The sequence below is a fragment of the Dunckerocampus dactyliophorus genome, chromosome 3 (assembly GCF_027744805.1).
Source record: "Dunckerocampus dactyliophorus isolate RoL2022-P2 chromosome 3, RoL_Ddac_1.1, whole genome shotgun sequence".
NCBI classification, from domain to species: Eukaryota; Metazoa; Chordata; class Actinopteri; order Syngnathiformes; family Syngnathidae; genus Dunckerocampus; species Dunckerocampus dactyliophorus.
The window spans coordinates 24,481,524-24,498,107 of NC_072821.1; the positions used below are offsets into that span (position 1 = coordinate 24,481,524).

Below are 16,584 nucleotides of genomic sequence, written 5' to 3' on the forward strand. Positions count from 1 at the left end.
AGTCAAAAAGGTGACTGAGGTGCAATCAATACACAGCCTTCGAAACGCGTAATTACAACAGTCATTGTGGTTGCACAATAAGTTGACTAATTTCCCAGGTAATCAGTTGATCGTTTCATTCGTTGTACTGCCATAGGGCAAAGAAAAGCAGTAGTGTTGTGCATTCTGTTGTATTTTTATTTCACGTAAACATGGTGCATCTTTCGAGGTTCAAAATATGTACACATAAATATGTGAATTACTTGGTTAAAAGCAGTATATCAGATTTGGATTAGTGGAGACAAGGGTTGAGGACGCAGAGGCGCTCTGGTTATGTCATGTTGCACTGCCTCCTCCTGCGACCTTTTACCTACTTTCCCTCACACTGACAGTCGACATTTGTGTTGGCGGACGCCGAGCCAGGGAAGCAAGAAAATCTAAACACAGGTAGCAAAATGAGTCGTGTTCACTGTCTTTTCACAGCTATCGAATACAATGGATACAAAAATAATGAAAGTAGCGCTAAGAACCGAGAGGGGGGTTTGTTGACATATTAGCTCGCTAGCAAGCAACCGGCGTAGCTTGGATGTACTTGATGTAGATGAACCTGTTAAATGTGTACATATGGGACTTCTGTTATGTTCATCGTTAGAAGGCAGTTTGTGTGAACGTAGACATATTGTCCAAACACGGTTGTCAAGATCCCTGTGTTTTGTATGCCTGTAAATCAAATACACCCGCTTGAAGTGATGTCACGTCTGGGTCTGGTTAAAGGATACAGGAGCTGATATTGTTAGTTTCGCATCGATTCCGGCAGGTTCCACTCCTAAACGAGGTCACAATGTTATAATGTCATATAGGGTTGAACAATTTCTATGACATTCATTCATTCAATATTCATTCAAACAAAACAGTATTGGATCATCGTGTGTGAGCTTGTGGAATGGCAAAGTTGATGAGGAAATGAGGAAACACACAAGCATACTTTTATTGTCTTAAAGCTGGGGAAACTTTTAATTCAGAGTTGGGATGTGAGTTAAAATTTAAACAGTGATTAGTTATAATAATAACAACGTAACTCCCTCCAAAAATGTGTGTCAATGCTGAGAAATGCTAGTGGTGAGTGAAATGAATGAACATAGGACTGTAATATTACATCACATCACAGCACATCATAGCAAACCCTAGATACCATGATGTAAGGAACAAGGATGACATCAACCTACTTAAAACTTATTTTTTTGTAGTAGGTAGCAATAGGTTTTGAGATGACAGCAAAAGCCGGATAATGCAACGTCCTTATCCAAATGCAGTGTTTCCCGCAGGTCTGCAATGTACCTGTGGTTGTGGGTTGATTATGCCATGGCAAAGTGTGTAAATTGGAGCAAGCGATTTAAATAATAAAAAAAAAGCATTCATAATGTGTCCTGGGCTTCATGTAAGCGTGTGCTGATTTTAAAGATAATGTACATGTCATTGTACTTGTTATATCTCACTATATTGTTGCCGGAGTACCCAGCATGCCTTACTGGCACATTGTGGAAAAACAATTAAAGTTATGTGTGTGTTGATTGTGCTATCGTTGTTATGCACGTAGAGTGGTAGTTCGTCGTTGTTTGATAACTTACCTGTTACATGTTGGCTGTGTTGATAGTGCGGTCTGTTTGACGACTGTCAGCTCGGTGTTTGCTATCGCTTCGCACAATAAAGAGAGGCTTTAAGCAAGCAGAAGAGCCTTTATGCAGAGTTACAAATACATCTACTGGACAGAGTTGTAACGACAAGCCATTCAATATAATGTGATTGAGAATGGGGGTGAGCAGGTAGCGCCAAATCTTAAAAAAGAAAAATAGGGCCGATCCTTCATGGCAGTCCAAAATTTGTTGCGGCGGGCTAATAAATGGAAGTATAGGAAACCCTGAAACGACACACTTATATACTGTAATTTTGCCTGAATAGCTGATGTTTTAATCTGAAGATGTTGGGAAATTATTATTAGGGCCATAGACATGGCTTGCTAGTCTGGTTGCCCATTCAGTAACAATGTACAAACACAAAGAGGGTCCTAGTGACGGTGTGTTCGTGTTTTCTGCCACTCGCTGTTGTCATCCAAACAATCAGCCACAATCAGTCAAATGTTGATTGTTATATGTTGCGTGAACTGCATATTTGTTTTGTTGTTTAAATCTAATATTTTTCTTGAACTTCACAGTAGGTGGTCCTGGAAAAATGTTGAGGAATACCTTGACCCGTTTTGTCCGACCAGCCCTGCAGAGATGCACCTCTTCTGCAGCTTGCCCGGTTGTGAGGTCTTCAGAAAAGGTACTTCATCCACCACCTGCTTGTCCGACATTTGTGCAGCTTCGTGGACACCAGACTTTGGGCTCAGCCTCCTTCCCTGTGGCCAGCCACTCTATGAGACATGCCCGGGCGTTGGATGAAGAGCGGCTGGTGGAGGTTGAGTGGGAAGATGGAGTCCAGAGCCTGTACCCCTTCACATGGCTAAGAGACAACTGCCAGTGCTCTCTGTGCACACTGAAATCCGCTCAGGCCCGCAAACTCTTGATGTCTGATCTGGACATCCACACAGGAATTGATGTTGTGGAGGTTACCAATGATAACAAGGTAGGCAAACCAAGTTACTGTAATATCAAAATATCACCAATACTGTCAGTTATTGCAATGTGATAGTTCAACAACATTTGGTTGTTAGACTTTTGAGGCATTTGGACAGAAGACAGTCAATGAAAAAATGCAAATAGCATAAATAGTGCAGACTCATAAAGAAGCCGATGGAATGGAAGTGGAAGTGACACTTGCAAAGTAAAAGGTAGCGCCAGATTGATCTGTGGCGTTCAAAATCAATAAATGCATGTATGGAAAACATATAAGGTAATGCTCAGTGTGGACTGATACTATAATCATGAATACTGCATTGTTTGCAAGTGTATTTAGCGATAACCTGCACTACTTGTGTTACAACTCTCTGGCCTGACCAACCTCTGTAGCCCCAGTGCAATGTGGTTAAAACATACAGCCTTGTAGCTACAGTAAAAACGGTGTGCCTTCTTGTCAAACAGCACATGCAGATGGTATTTTAATGCACAGCGCTGAGCACACTGAGTCACTGAAGATCCAAATAGAAGTATTTTTTTCCACACATGGTTGATCACTACCAGGCTGAGAGTCTTATCAAGCCAATGAGAATGGGAATAAAAAGCAGGTAGTAGAAGTCAGCACTTAAAATGTCTGCTTAGTGTCATTACAGTATATTGTGTAGGCATACCAAGTGGAACTAGTGAGTGTATTGACATGCTTTATATAAGGTGGGTTTTACAATCCACCAGATGGCTGTACTTTAGCTTTCACCTGCGTTTGTTTTAACATTCCACTCTGAAAGGGGATAAGTTGTGGATAAGTTCCAGCACCTGGCTAAAAATTCCAACTTCATTATGCTCCAATCATCTGCCTTCTGTCTGTCCCTGCCTGCTAGACTGAGCTAGTGCTGATGAGTGTCTCTCTTTGTAAATAAGGAAACAAACATTTTTTTTTGCAGAGTTCAGCTTCACAAAGTGAACAAAAGGCATCAGAATTATTTATTTTTTTCCAATCAAAACATTATGCTCAGATTTTTATTTAAAAGGCCAAAAATGCCAACAGCTGGAAATTCTTTAAAAGCTGCATGCTCCTGCTATTGTGTGTAGTATTTTAAGGTAAGAGTAATGTCTTACCAGTGTAGCTCTATTTGTTGTTCAAAGCCACCATAAAGTAGCGGAGGACCATTCAGCAGATGAGCTTTTTCAAAAAGCAGAAATTCCAGACTGCTTTCCAATAAAGCTGCAACTCGTGATTATTTTCTTAGTCTATTAATCTGAAACTTGTTGTTTTGATTAATCTAGTGATCTGTGCCCCAGACCATACGTGTCAAACTCAGGCCTGTGGGCCAAATCCGGCCCGCGCTGCAATTTCATCCGGCCCGCGGCACTGTTTGGAAAACAGCATTTAGTTGGCCCGCCACACGGACCTTCTGAAAGCTATCTGCGTCATTAAGCAATATCTCTGGTATAAACTACTACTCTGGCATTTTACTTTTAAAAGATGAAACAATATTGTATAAAGAATATTGTATACAGAACAAAATTCACAACCATTCTTAACAGGTATACCAGATTCAGACCAAAAGTCAAAATAATTTAACTGTAAACGACTAAAAACGGCAGTACTTTAATTATTACACCCTGTCTGTACAAAATAACACCTTAAGAGGCATAAGACAGTCAAGACAGTCAATTTTAACTACAGCAAAGCATGCTGGGAAATGGCTTACTCTGCCCATTCCACAGCTGCAAACTCTTCTGGTTTACACATCTCACGGATTGTGATATTTTTGTGTTGTTATAAAATACTGTAGCTTTTGCCTGGACATGAGAGAATGATGAAGAGGTGTTCGATCAACAATCAATTTACTGAAACCAACAACTACACCAAAACAATCATAGTTTTATATCCGCGGTCTATTGGAAAAAACACATTTCAAGAAGGAATGAATGGACAAGAAAAAAATGCACATTTTCCCCACTCTGATGTGTAAAAACACACAAGTGAAGTTTAAAAAAAAATGTATGTCCACATAAAAACACATCCACCAGCTGCCATGCGCATTTTGTCCCAACCTGAAAACTCAACCACAGGCGTGCATTATATTGTATGTTCCAATCCCGGCACAGAGCGCGAGGGGAACCGGGATAAAAGGTGTGTAGGCTGCTTACTTATCTAGTTGTCTGTGCTAATGAGAGATTTTCTCAAAATCTGATCATACTAACTACTACTTTTTCAGCCTGGATTATTGGGGTACGTCCTGTCATGTTGGCAACTTCAAACGAGCATCTGTGTGTGTGCCCAGATGATGCATATGATTGTGCTTAATTCAATTATGTTGGTTAAAATAAGGTTTTAAGATTTTTAATACTTTGAATATGCAGAAATATACAAGTGTTGCAAATTTCAGGATAAATAATAAGAAAGATACAAAGTTGAGGGGTCTGGTTGGGGGGTAATGTCCAGTTTCAGTCCACAACCTAAAGTAGGCTTTGAGTTTGGCCCCTTGTGCGATTCAGTTTGACACCACTACGCAAGACGGACCAAATCAGTATGAAACAAACAAAGTCAGTTATTGGTTTGGTCCTCAACATATCTGAAAAGAGGCAAAGTCCAAAGCTGATGTGTGTGAATATCTTTTTTTGACTAAAACACAAAGATAGGTCTGCTTTCATGGATGACAATGGAAATGAAAAATATTCATATTTGAGAGGCTGAAATCACATTTTTAAATCAATGTAATAACTTAAGTGATTTTGGTTATTATCAAGAAAACCATGGAATTTGCTAGATATCAGCTCTTAAATTGAACTCTTATGAGCTATATTTGTTATCATCATTATATTTGTGTACCTTGTTGTATCAGGCATTAAAACGACCCATTAATTGACAGCAACACTTATAGGACACAGGTGACGTTTGCTCTGTATTGAGTGAGCTTGTATTTGCGAGGTGAGTTCTAACGAACTGCCAAGCTAATGGATTTACCATGATCAAGAGTTCTGAGTGAACACATGCACATGGAGGAAAATATGGCACCAGTGACATTACCAAGAAATGCATCCATTGATTTATCTTTGAGAGTGCTTATCCTCCAGGGTCATGTTGAAGCTGTAAAGAAGTGACACCAGGGTCAGTGTTTTGGAAGACATAAAGATTGGTAGAAGTGAAGATTTTCTGCATTTTACAAAACATTTTGTTGGTGTTTATACCATCCACAGCTATCTGATGTTATATTCTGATTTTCTGGAATGTATATCCACAACCTCAACTTGCACTAAAGTATAAAGAGACAATGCAGTGTATCGATGCTGCCGAAGTTTTTTTTTTTAATGGATCAAAACCAATATGTTTCCTCATGTGTTTCCAATTTACTGAACTGACATTTACTACTCTAGTACTAGTCTCTGGCGTGTAGAATCATTGTCAAGCTGCTGTCATTAGTAAAAGCTACATAAAACAAATATACTTTGATGTAATAAAAATGATTTGAACCTTGACACAGACTTCCAAAACAATGCTTTGATGTATCCCTGTTTACCTGACCAGTTAGAACACTTAAGAGTGGATAGCCAATAACAGCCAGAGACAAATAGTTAATAAAAATACTTAAACATTAGATGTTCTCTCCCAGGTGTCAATTGTTTGGCCTGACCAGCACACCAGCATGTTTGAAGCAGAGTGGCTGAAGAAACGCAGCTTTTCTCAAGAGGCCAGACAAACAATGCAAGAAGAGCTCTTCTTCAATGGTGAGTGGTCTTATTTTTAATTAATATTCTATCTATCTACCTATCTATCTGTATATCTGTCTATCTGTATATCTGTCTACCTATCTACCTACTGTATCGACCTACCTACCTACCTATACATACACACACACACACACATATATATATATATATATTAGGGATATAATATTATATATTAGAGATGTCCGGTAATATCGGCCCACCGGCATAAAAATGTAATATCAGTCAACATCGGTATGGGGATTTTTCTTTATAATTAAAACCAATCATAAACATAATGCTGTATACTGTATAGGCCTATGGGCTCCCGCATTGTCCTGCACGCATATGATACCCTCATCAAACAGCCTCTCAAGCGTGTGAACAACCGTGGGTGGCTAGTAGCAAGCCCGCCCACTCCTTCCATTCCATCCATCCATTTTTTTATGCCGCTTATCCTCAGTAGTAGGAGTGTTACAGTTCCCGCAAGTAAGCAAGAGTAAAATCAGACACTCTGCGCGCGCTCGAAAAGGCTGCTTTTTCATATGTTATCGGGTGTATTTTCATTCGTATACATGTTTGTTCGGTAGATTACTTTTTCCTCTTCATTTATGTATCTGATTTACACTGAGTGTTAGACAACATCGGCTCATACAACGGCTTTGAACGTTTAGTCCAACTTTAAACCTTTCAATCTCATGGACCCAACTTGGGTTCTGCAGCAGGACAATGATCCAAAACACACCAGCAAGTCCACCTCTGAATGGATGAAGTAAAACAAAATTAAGACTTGGGAGTGGCCTAGTCAAAGTCCTGACCTGAATCCTATTGAAATACTGTGGCATGACCTGAAAAAGGCCATTCATGCTGGAAAACCCTCCAATCTGGCTGAATTACAACAATTTTGCAAAGATGAGTGGGCCAAAATTCCTCCACAGCGCTGTAAGAGACTCATAGCAAGTTATTGCAGATCCTTGATTGCAGTTGTTGCTGCTAAGTGTGGCCCAACCAGTTAGGTTTAGGGGGCAATTACTTCTTCACACAGGGCCATGTAGCTTTGGATTTTTTTTCTACCTTAATATTAAAAAGTTTCATTTAAAAACTGCATTTTCTATTCAGTTATGTGTTGTCATTGACTAATATTTAAATTTGTTTGATGATCTGGAACAATTGAGTGTGACACACTCTTTTTCACACCACTGTATACAGTATATGGTACATTTCGAACCAGGAGATACTCTCTACAGTTTACATTTTCACATTATATTCACATCTGTGCCAATAATATCCAAAAGACATATGCACATGATTAAATATGAGTAGTATGACATTTAGTGTCTGGTTTGGTTTAAAGAGCAAGAGTCAGCAGCAAATCAAATGCCTGTCTGTAGCCTGTTGTTTCATGAGCACTACATCACCAGATTTCCCCCCGAAAAAAATATGGTTCAGAGTTTGTGAGATTCGTTGTCTGGACAGTTAATGTATTTTTGTTAATGAATTTATTGTAAGTATTTCTGAAATTTGCCACTGTCCTATCGTAATACCCTAACGCAGTGGTTTTCAGTTATTTTCTGTCATACCCGCGCAGGGTAGAATTTTTTTGTGCCCTTATTTACGATTGTCCTCATGGTATTGCCATCGTCAGAAACTACCTACTGCTATTGGGACGTGTAGAGTGCACCAGCCTTGTCTCTTGTTGAGCTGTTGAAAATGTTTATCTGATGTCATGTTAGTTTATGCTTATTACACATCATCTGTATAAGTGGAATGTACATTAAATGTGTAATTATTAATACTTGGAGGTGTTTGAAATCTCTAATGCTATTCGCTAGTGTATACAGTCATCCCTCGTTTCTCTCGGTTAATTGGTTCCAGACCCGACCGTGATAAGTGAATTCCTGGGAAGTAGGATTCAATATTAATAAATAGCATAGAAAATGGCATAGAAAACCTGTTTTTGACTTTTTAAATATGGGTTAAACTTTATTACAGCCCGGTAGACATCAAATAACACCCCAATAGTCACTTTTACACTCCTGTTATTATTGGTTTACATCACATTGCGCAGGCTACAGCATCACTCCAGAGATGGCCGCCGCTAGTATAGCAAGCAAGCAGAGCAAGCTAGCAAGCGAACTAGTTAGCCTTATCAATTTACTTATTCTAAATTTAGGAAAGGGTTTCAAATAGAGTGGGGAAGAAGGAAAAGGGGCCAAAGACTACTGACTTCCACGCGGAATGAGAGGAGAACCTCTTTTTTTGTTCGATCTCAGCCATGGCATGTCGGCTCGGCTCTGCTGACTCAGTAGCCAGTCTACATGCAGTGTGAAAGGTAATGTAACCTATGTAATGTAATGTAATATAATGTCATGTCTCACATTACTGATCCCTAGTGACCAGAATACTACATACTGTATAACTTTCAATTTTTGTGACTAATAATATGCGGTAGTCAACCACGAAACAGCAATCATTTATGAAGAAATTTTTTTTGAAAACTGTGATATTATGAGGGAGTGATATTCGAACGGCGATACAGTGATGGACGACTATATATGGGATTTCCAAAGTCCTCTGACACCCCGTCCCGCTCGCCAAGGGGGGTGCACCCCACTATTTGAGAAGCACTGTCATAACCTAATAGGGTGATAAAAAGAGAGAAAAAATGTCTAAAGCCTTTAAACCAGTTAAGGTAATTAGTTTTGGACGAAGTCTACAATGATCCAATCGGCTTTACACAGTGCCAGACATACAAAGAGAAGGTTCAGCTGTAGAACAAGGTCTTGGCACGACAATGAAGCAGGGGTGGACAATAGTTAGACTATTCTACGCTAGGTCCTGAAGGACCCACAGGGATGAGTGGCTCCTGCGCTGTCCCTGTGCCAGAGTGATGATGAGTGTGCGTTTCGCAGTGCTTCTTCATTCAGGAGAAAAGAGATCCCCCTCATTGCTGCCTCTAAGGAGGTTCTGTTTTCATTACAGTTCCATGTTTGTTTGTGAGCCTGATTAAGCACAAACTACTTGGGTGACCACAGAATGAACTTTTGTCCTTTGAGCGGGGAGGTCTACACGCTCTTGACAGTGCTTTGAGATTTGAACTATTACCATGAAAACCAGGAGCACTCCTCAGAGAGTACAACACAGTATGAAATGACGTACTCACACTCTCAAAGTTAAGTTTATTTATTTCCCTCTCCATATTGTTGTTGCTGGCATGTGCTCTTTAGACCTTCCACTGAGCAAAAAAGGTCCCAAAACATTCACAAAAGAGGGATAAATTATTCCTAAAGAGCATTTTTCATGAGTATTGCACATAATCCCACCTTCCTCCTTTTCTCTCTCGCACAGAAGCATACAGTAGTTCATAGTTTAAACTTATTTCTCATTTCATACAGTGCACCTTGGCTTTACAGGCCCAAATGTGCCTATTAAAACTATACTTTAGAGCGAATATACTCACTGCACAGGCCACTGCGAGGTCAATTTGATAACTGGGCCTTTGGGGATTATAGTCAGCGAGTACTATACGTCTTTCCATCCTGCTGCTGTTCCTATGGCTACACACTTAAGTGTGTGGTCGGACTTCAGTAGCTTTTGTTCGCAGGACATGGAGCTATGAGCATTCATAAAAGCTAAAGCCATCAACGTTTTCATAGGCCCAAATAGGGCTCTGTGACCATATAAAAAAAATCTGATAATTTACTAAAGTTAAGGAGTAATTAACTAATGCATTGTTCATATACATCATTAGAATCATGACTGATTATATACAGTAAATGCATTATGTTTTATATAAATCATGATGGATGATGCCGCTCACGAGTCAGTGAGGAAACGGTAGCTCAGCAGAAGACAATCACCAGCTATCAGTGCACTCATAACAAGTCTGTCAACCCTTTGGACACTGCAGGAGGTCAGTCTGACTCACGGTGTCATCTAACAAAGAACACCAAAATAATCACACAGTAACTTAACACTCGAAGGTGTACCTCAGAAATATACAAACATGCACCAATACGAATTTAAAAGGGGGGAAAACTCTTTTTAAAGCCCTCCCACAATGCATTGCGTCTGAGCAACCACATTCATTGGAACACATTAATTCATTGCAATGTCAGCCGCCCTCTGGGCTCTTCTGGCTCCCTCTGGTGGACAGAGGCAGCATTGCAGTGCCATTCATTATTTTCTATGCCGCTTGTCCTCCAGTGAAATGCATTATGGGAAAACTTTAAAATGTTTTTTTTTTCCATTTCAAACTCGCACTGGTACATGTTTGTGTATTTCTGAGGTACACCTTTTGAATGTTAAGTTGCTGTGTGGTTAATTTGGTGTGCTTCATTAGATGACACTGTGAGCTATATTGTTATACTGTTATATATACTGACCCCCTGTAGTTTCCAGTGGATTGACAGGCTTGTTGTTAGGGTGATATGCCATTTTATGATGTGGACATGTGCGATTTATACACTGGTACGGCTTATATACAAGTATGTACAAATCTGTTTATTCCTCTAACATTAGTAGGTGTGGCTTATACACGGGAATTTACGGTAGATCACTTTCAATTGTGTTGATAACGACGTGTTCAAATTTTCACCTACAGTAGTAATTTATCACACTGAGCATGTCTTTAATTGATGACTTAATATTATTTAATGCAATAACATGATGCTGTTTCAAATTTTCAAGCGGAAGTGATAGCGCAGTAAAATGCTTGAATCAGTGAGCTTTTAAAGTTGGGTTTTAGTCTGAAATAAGGTGTAGTCTGCTGGAATGTGTGTCCTGCAGCTTTAGTAGGTAAAAGGAGGTCTGTTTTTAGACTGCTTCTGTCTCTGCCACATGGAAAACTGATTTAGAGCGAGGGTCAAGCAAAGATCTGCATGTTCTTCCAAAGTGCAAGCCCACCGTTGTCAGTATTTCCTTCCCTGGGAATGAACAAATCCCACAGCCTGTAGGTATGTCTTAGCTGAAATCAGAAGACTTACTGCTTTGTTTCCTTAACTGAAGAACTCTAATAGACATGCTCTGGGCCACACGGCCCCGGTTCCACTTCCGAGTGTTGGCTCACAATTATACAATTTTCAATCTTGTGTTTATTGTTCATTATTGTCTTCTTTTTACACAGGGACATCTTTTAATGTGCTGTTTTTGAATAGTCATTTATTTTCACATAACAAACCCTTGTACTTGCTAGAGTGGCTGGTCAGACTAATTGGTGTTTTCCCAACTTTGCTTGAAACACACCCTTTGGCTTGGAACTCATCTTGCATTGTGGTGATACATGAGTTGATTCTGATGGGTGCGCTGACACTGGGCCCACTTAACACTGAAAGTACAGTACGTTTGGCTAGACTGGAAGACCAACGTAGCCGAGTCGTAGAATGTCTTAATGTGATCAATCATATTTTTAATGATAACTGCCACCTTTCATAATATAAATAAGTAGACTCAAACTAATCCTCAAAGTCAAAGCCCACGGCAGGCTTGGGCCAGCCTGAGTCGACTTGACATTTAATAAATATAATCAGTTTTCTTGCAATTTATAAATGATAGCTGCCACCTCGTATATTTAGAAATAGACACAACTCGAGTTATACAGGAATACAGCAGTTTACAGTGAAGTAGTGACACAAGCAAACGGGCCAAGGCACAAATGCTGAAAGAGCAGTGTGAACGCAGACCAGTGGAGAACGGGAGCGAGAGAGGCGATGCCTCCTAAGTGTGGCGTGATTTGCATGGCCAAGTTTGAGTACACACTAAGGCAAAGATGATACTTTGTTTTCAATAATAGTAGTAGTATTTAAATTGATGCAGATTTTTGAACTCCCAAATACATTTTGTCAAACACATCCAGGTTTGAAAATGTCAGTATGAACACATCTCAGTCGCAGTTGAAGTGTTGGAATACCAAAGTGGTGCGCTGTTGCTGGCATGTGCTCATTAGACCTTGTACGTCACACAGAGGAGAGTGATTATGTGTACACTCTGGTTCATCAAAAGTTTGTGTAATACAAATCCTTATCTATAATGACACATTTTTTGTAAGAAACCTGCCAGTGATTTGCCTGCCAGATGTGTTTACTATTTGAACTATGGCAACTTGCCGTTTCATGCACGTCATGTTTATTTAGCTGGAGTGGAAATCATGACTAATGGCGTAATGTGTATCAAAAGGACGGAAAACATGCAAATGTGCAAATTAATGTTTATGGAAAGTAAATTATACATAATTTATATGGTACAGTGCTGTGTATCAGCAAAAAATCTGGGGAAAAAACATTATGGTGGTTCTCTTCATCAGTTTTTGGGGAAATCAATCGTGTCTTGCTCTCCACTCACTCAGTATTATTGTTGGCTGACTTGTCCGTCTCCTCTTTTTCATCTTTGTGGGGGTGCACTTTTTTGGAATTTTGCCCAGCATCCACAATCCTTATGTGAGACATGAACACACATCTTTCTCTTTTCTGTGCATTCTAAAGATATAAACACACATAAAAAGGGTCAACTCATTAATGTACGTAATGGGACACACCTATTCCGCCTAAAAAGTCCACTTTTAAAACACCTCCAACAATGTTTTTTGGTTTTATATAGATCCTGTGACCATGCAGTAACAGGTACATTCATGATAACATGCAATACTTACAGTATTTTACGGTACTTTGGTCATTTTAAGCATTACCGTAACGTCCTTCCTGGGCACATTGATTTCACATAGCAACATAGAAACGAACACTACATCTGGCGTTAAAGAGATTGTTGTCATTTTTTGACATGAAGATGTATGACATCCCCATCAGCAGTGTAGTCCACTAACAGCGACTTATCCCCCACTTGGTCTCCTAAGTGCAGTTCTGGTCGGATTTTGGTGGTGAAGAACCAAGTTTCGCTTAGTTGCTGAGGACATTTAAGTAAAGAGTTTGGCTTATCAAAACAATATGTGTTCAAAAGAGTAATACATCTGCATCACAAAAATGCCTTCTCAAAAAAATCAGCCCTCACAAAACGCTCAGCGTTATATATGTCTGCCGCCGTATCCCTGCGCACTGTGGCCTGTTCATTCATGATGAGGACACTTGCATCTTCTTCCGCTGTGGAACACATACGTAAAAAAGATCGCTGTGGCGCAACACGAGTGTGTTCATCCAATATTATGTTCATTCCGGTTTTAAAAACTAGATTATTACCCCTGGCTTATTCCTTTTCTAAACCGAATATTGGGTCATGTATACGCCTAATATCTCGATGGAAAGGAACATTAATTTGTGTTGTGCGCATGTTCTATTCAAACGGAATCTTGTGTCTTTGACCGGAACTACCTGTAAACATGGTGACACGCCAAACCCCACCAAACAAGCCACCTCATTATTGTGGTAAAAGACAGGAACTTTATGTCTTTTATAGACGGTCGAAAGTACAGTCAAACTTGTCTATAGCGGCCATTAGAGGGAGACTGCAAAAGTGGCCGCTATAGACAGGTGGCTTCTATAGACAGGTTGGTGTTTGAAGGAAAAAAAAAAAAAAGGATTTTTTTTTTTTATGTTGACCGGTAGAGGGCACTGTGGGACTGCGAATAAAAGTTGTACAGCACTACTAGGCTTGTTATTATCCACGACCCACAGAACAAAGCTGTGCTAGTAATGTCTTACGCTTGTTTTTAATATTTTACTTTTTATACGGCAGAGTGTCATTACAGCTTTAGTTCATCAGGAAGTGACGGGAAGTGACGGTGGGCGTCCCGAGCAGGAGAGCTAGGCTCAGTGCTAGCTGTGAGTTTCGAGAGAGTTGGGAAGTGTGTTTATGTTGGCGTGGATGTAAAGTCCTGCAGTGTTCTCTGCTGTTAATAAAGCCATTAAAGTGCATCGGCGACATGAGTCTCTCCTTCCCCACAACAAGCGGCATTACAGTATTGACCAGTGCACATTGTCTCACACCAGGAAATAAACGGTGTCACTTGTTACAGGCATTGCCTGGACAGCTATGTAGTGGGGCTTGTTTAACCTTTGCCTTGTGGGCAAGCAGGAAGGAGAGACGATGCTGAGAGATGTGTGTGTGTTCTGAGCTGCTCTCTGGTGGCCGCGTTCAATAAATAAAGTTGGCAGAAGCAACAGGAGAAGTTTCCTTCTTTGCTTCGGAGCTGAATAACACTGACAAGTTAACAGACTAGTAGCGAACGGAAAAGGTAATGGTAATGTTTTGGTGCAAATGCTCTTCAAGTTACATGTTTGACCAGGAAATAGCAAGCTCAAAAGAAGACGGCTTTTTTATGTGGAACAACTGACAGTTTGTGTGGATCTTGTGAATGATTGTGACTGAGCTAGGACTCAGTAATTAAAGTCTACATACGACGGCTTCATTGATTGAAAAACGAAACTTTTTCGTGCATGAAGCTTCTACTTGAGTTGGTAATTTGGCCGCTATATGCTGTCAGATATTGACCAATGGAGACAAAATGGGTGGCCGCTGGCTGTGTTGGACAGGTGACTGCTATACACAGGGTCTATAACATGTAAATTTGCCGCGGGGGGGATTTTTCAGTGGCCGCTATAGGCAGGTGGCCGTTCTATAAAGGTGGCCGCTAAGACAGGTTTGACTGTATTATTTTTGTCAGATATTCTATGCTCAGGATTTTTGTTTGAATTCAGAAGTTTTTATTTATTTATGAATAATGGCAGATTTTTTTATGTTGGTTTTTCGGAACATGCTGAAGTTTGTGTTAATTTTATACATGCTGCTACTGACGCAATTTACTTTTCATGCTGGTTCTGTAAAATGGGAAATGTGTTGGTAGATGTGTAACCATCCAATTATTAAGATAATGGAAGTAAATTAACCTGTTTCATGTTTATTTTAATTGTGGATTATTACAAATATGCTTTGTTTTAGTAGTACAGTGATTAAAAAGAAATCAGATATAGAAAAAAATTGCGCTTAAAAAAAAATTGACAAACTATTGATCACAAAAAAAGATGCATTGATAATCGTTTTATCATAGCATCGCAGGCCTCTGAATCGTAATCGCATCGAATCGTGAGGTGGCCAGAGAATCCCACCCCTAAGTGCTACCGGCCCCACGCTGTTGTTTCTGTTATTTCTGGATACAGGAAGAAGCGGCAATGACGTGCATTGCGTCATGACGTTTTCCGCGCGTCGAGACATTGTCGGTGCGTTTTTTTGGGGTCGGGGGGTTTCACGTCACGCATGTAAACGGGCTATCCCGAATTTTTCAGAAAACGGAATGTTGGCCTTAACCCGATTATTGACTGCATGCAAATGTAGTGGTTGTGAGCGTAGCGCTGATGCACTGTGAGCGAATGTGTGGTGAAGCTAGTTGCTAGCTAGTAGGTGTGGTGTGGTGACGTGTCACTACGCCAGTAACGTTCTTCTGTGGTGTAACAATGTTACTAACAATTATAATGTTGCTGTAGCTTGATTAATAGGCAGTTCACATTATGTACAGTAAATGGAGCGTTTTTGGCAGTTTGGGGAGTTTATTTTTAGAAACCTGTATAGGCGGAAGAGGTACGTCCCATTTCGTGCAGTCTGAGCTGTCTCTTTTTTTTGCTTTATATCTTTGTCAGCACAGAAAAGAGAAAGACTTGTGTGTTTGTTTCTCACATAAGGAGTGTGGATGATGGGCAAAATTTTTAAAAAAGTGCAGTTTTCCTTTAAATGTATACTTTTTTCTACCAGTAACAGATATATGTCAAAATGTAGTACTTTAAAGAAAACATACTTAAAACTGACATGTGTCGCGGATGCTAACTTTTGAAAGTACCGCAAAAGTTATATCCCGCCCTCTTCCTGCTTTAAGGACGTAAACTACAGCCCATGTAACACACGCACGAGCATTATGTTTATTATGTTATGTTTGTTGCCAGCTTATGATAGCGATTTTTAATAAAAAAATAGCTGAATATATAGCTTATCCAACAGCATGACTGTAAATAGTGTGCGTGCTTTTGTGTGTACGCGCTATGGACATGTATGCCGATGCAAGACAGCCGTGAGTGACCGGTCATCTTTTTGTGACCCTCTGATTTTTGCGTTAACAGAGTCGCAGACAGAATCGTGGAATTGGCCATTAAAAACAGAATCTACTGTTAAATGCGGAAATTGACAAATTGTGAATGAAATGCTGTCATTGTGAGGAGAAAGAACGTTGTGTGGGGAAGTATTCCCTCGGAAGATCACTCAATCGTGGCGGAACGTCATCACAAACATTAACCGCCCCTTCCCAAACTAAACATGTTGAAGCGAAGCAGCGACCTGTAACACT

General features: G+C 40.0%; 1 protein-coding gene across 2 annotated transcripts in view; it reads left to right on the forward strand.

Annotated features, from left to right (window-relative positions):
* Window positions 1-323: 323 nt before the first annotated feature.
* Window positions 324-16,584, forward strand: part of bbox1 (butyrobetaine (gamma), 2-oxoglutarate dioxygenase (gamma-butyrobetaine hydroxylase) 1) — a 41,755-nt gene continuing 25,494 nt past the window's right edge. The window contains exons 1-3 of one of the 2 annotated variants that reach the window (XM_054771095.1): window positions 324-426; window positions 2,192-2,604; window positions 6,212-6,326. In XM_054771095.1, coding sequence (XP_054627070.1) covers window positions 2,209-2,604; window positions 6,212-6,326 — 511 coding nt within the window. In that variant the 5' untranslated portion in view covers window positions 324-426; window positions 2,192-2,208. The remainder of the gene's footprint in view (window positions 427-2,191; window positions 2,605-6,211; window positions 6,327-16,584) is intronic. The other variant, XM_054771096.1, reaches the window with a different exon arrangement.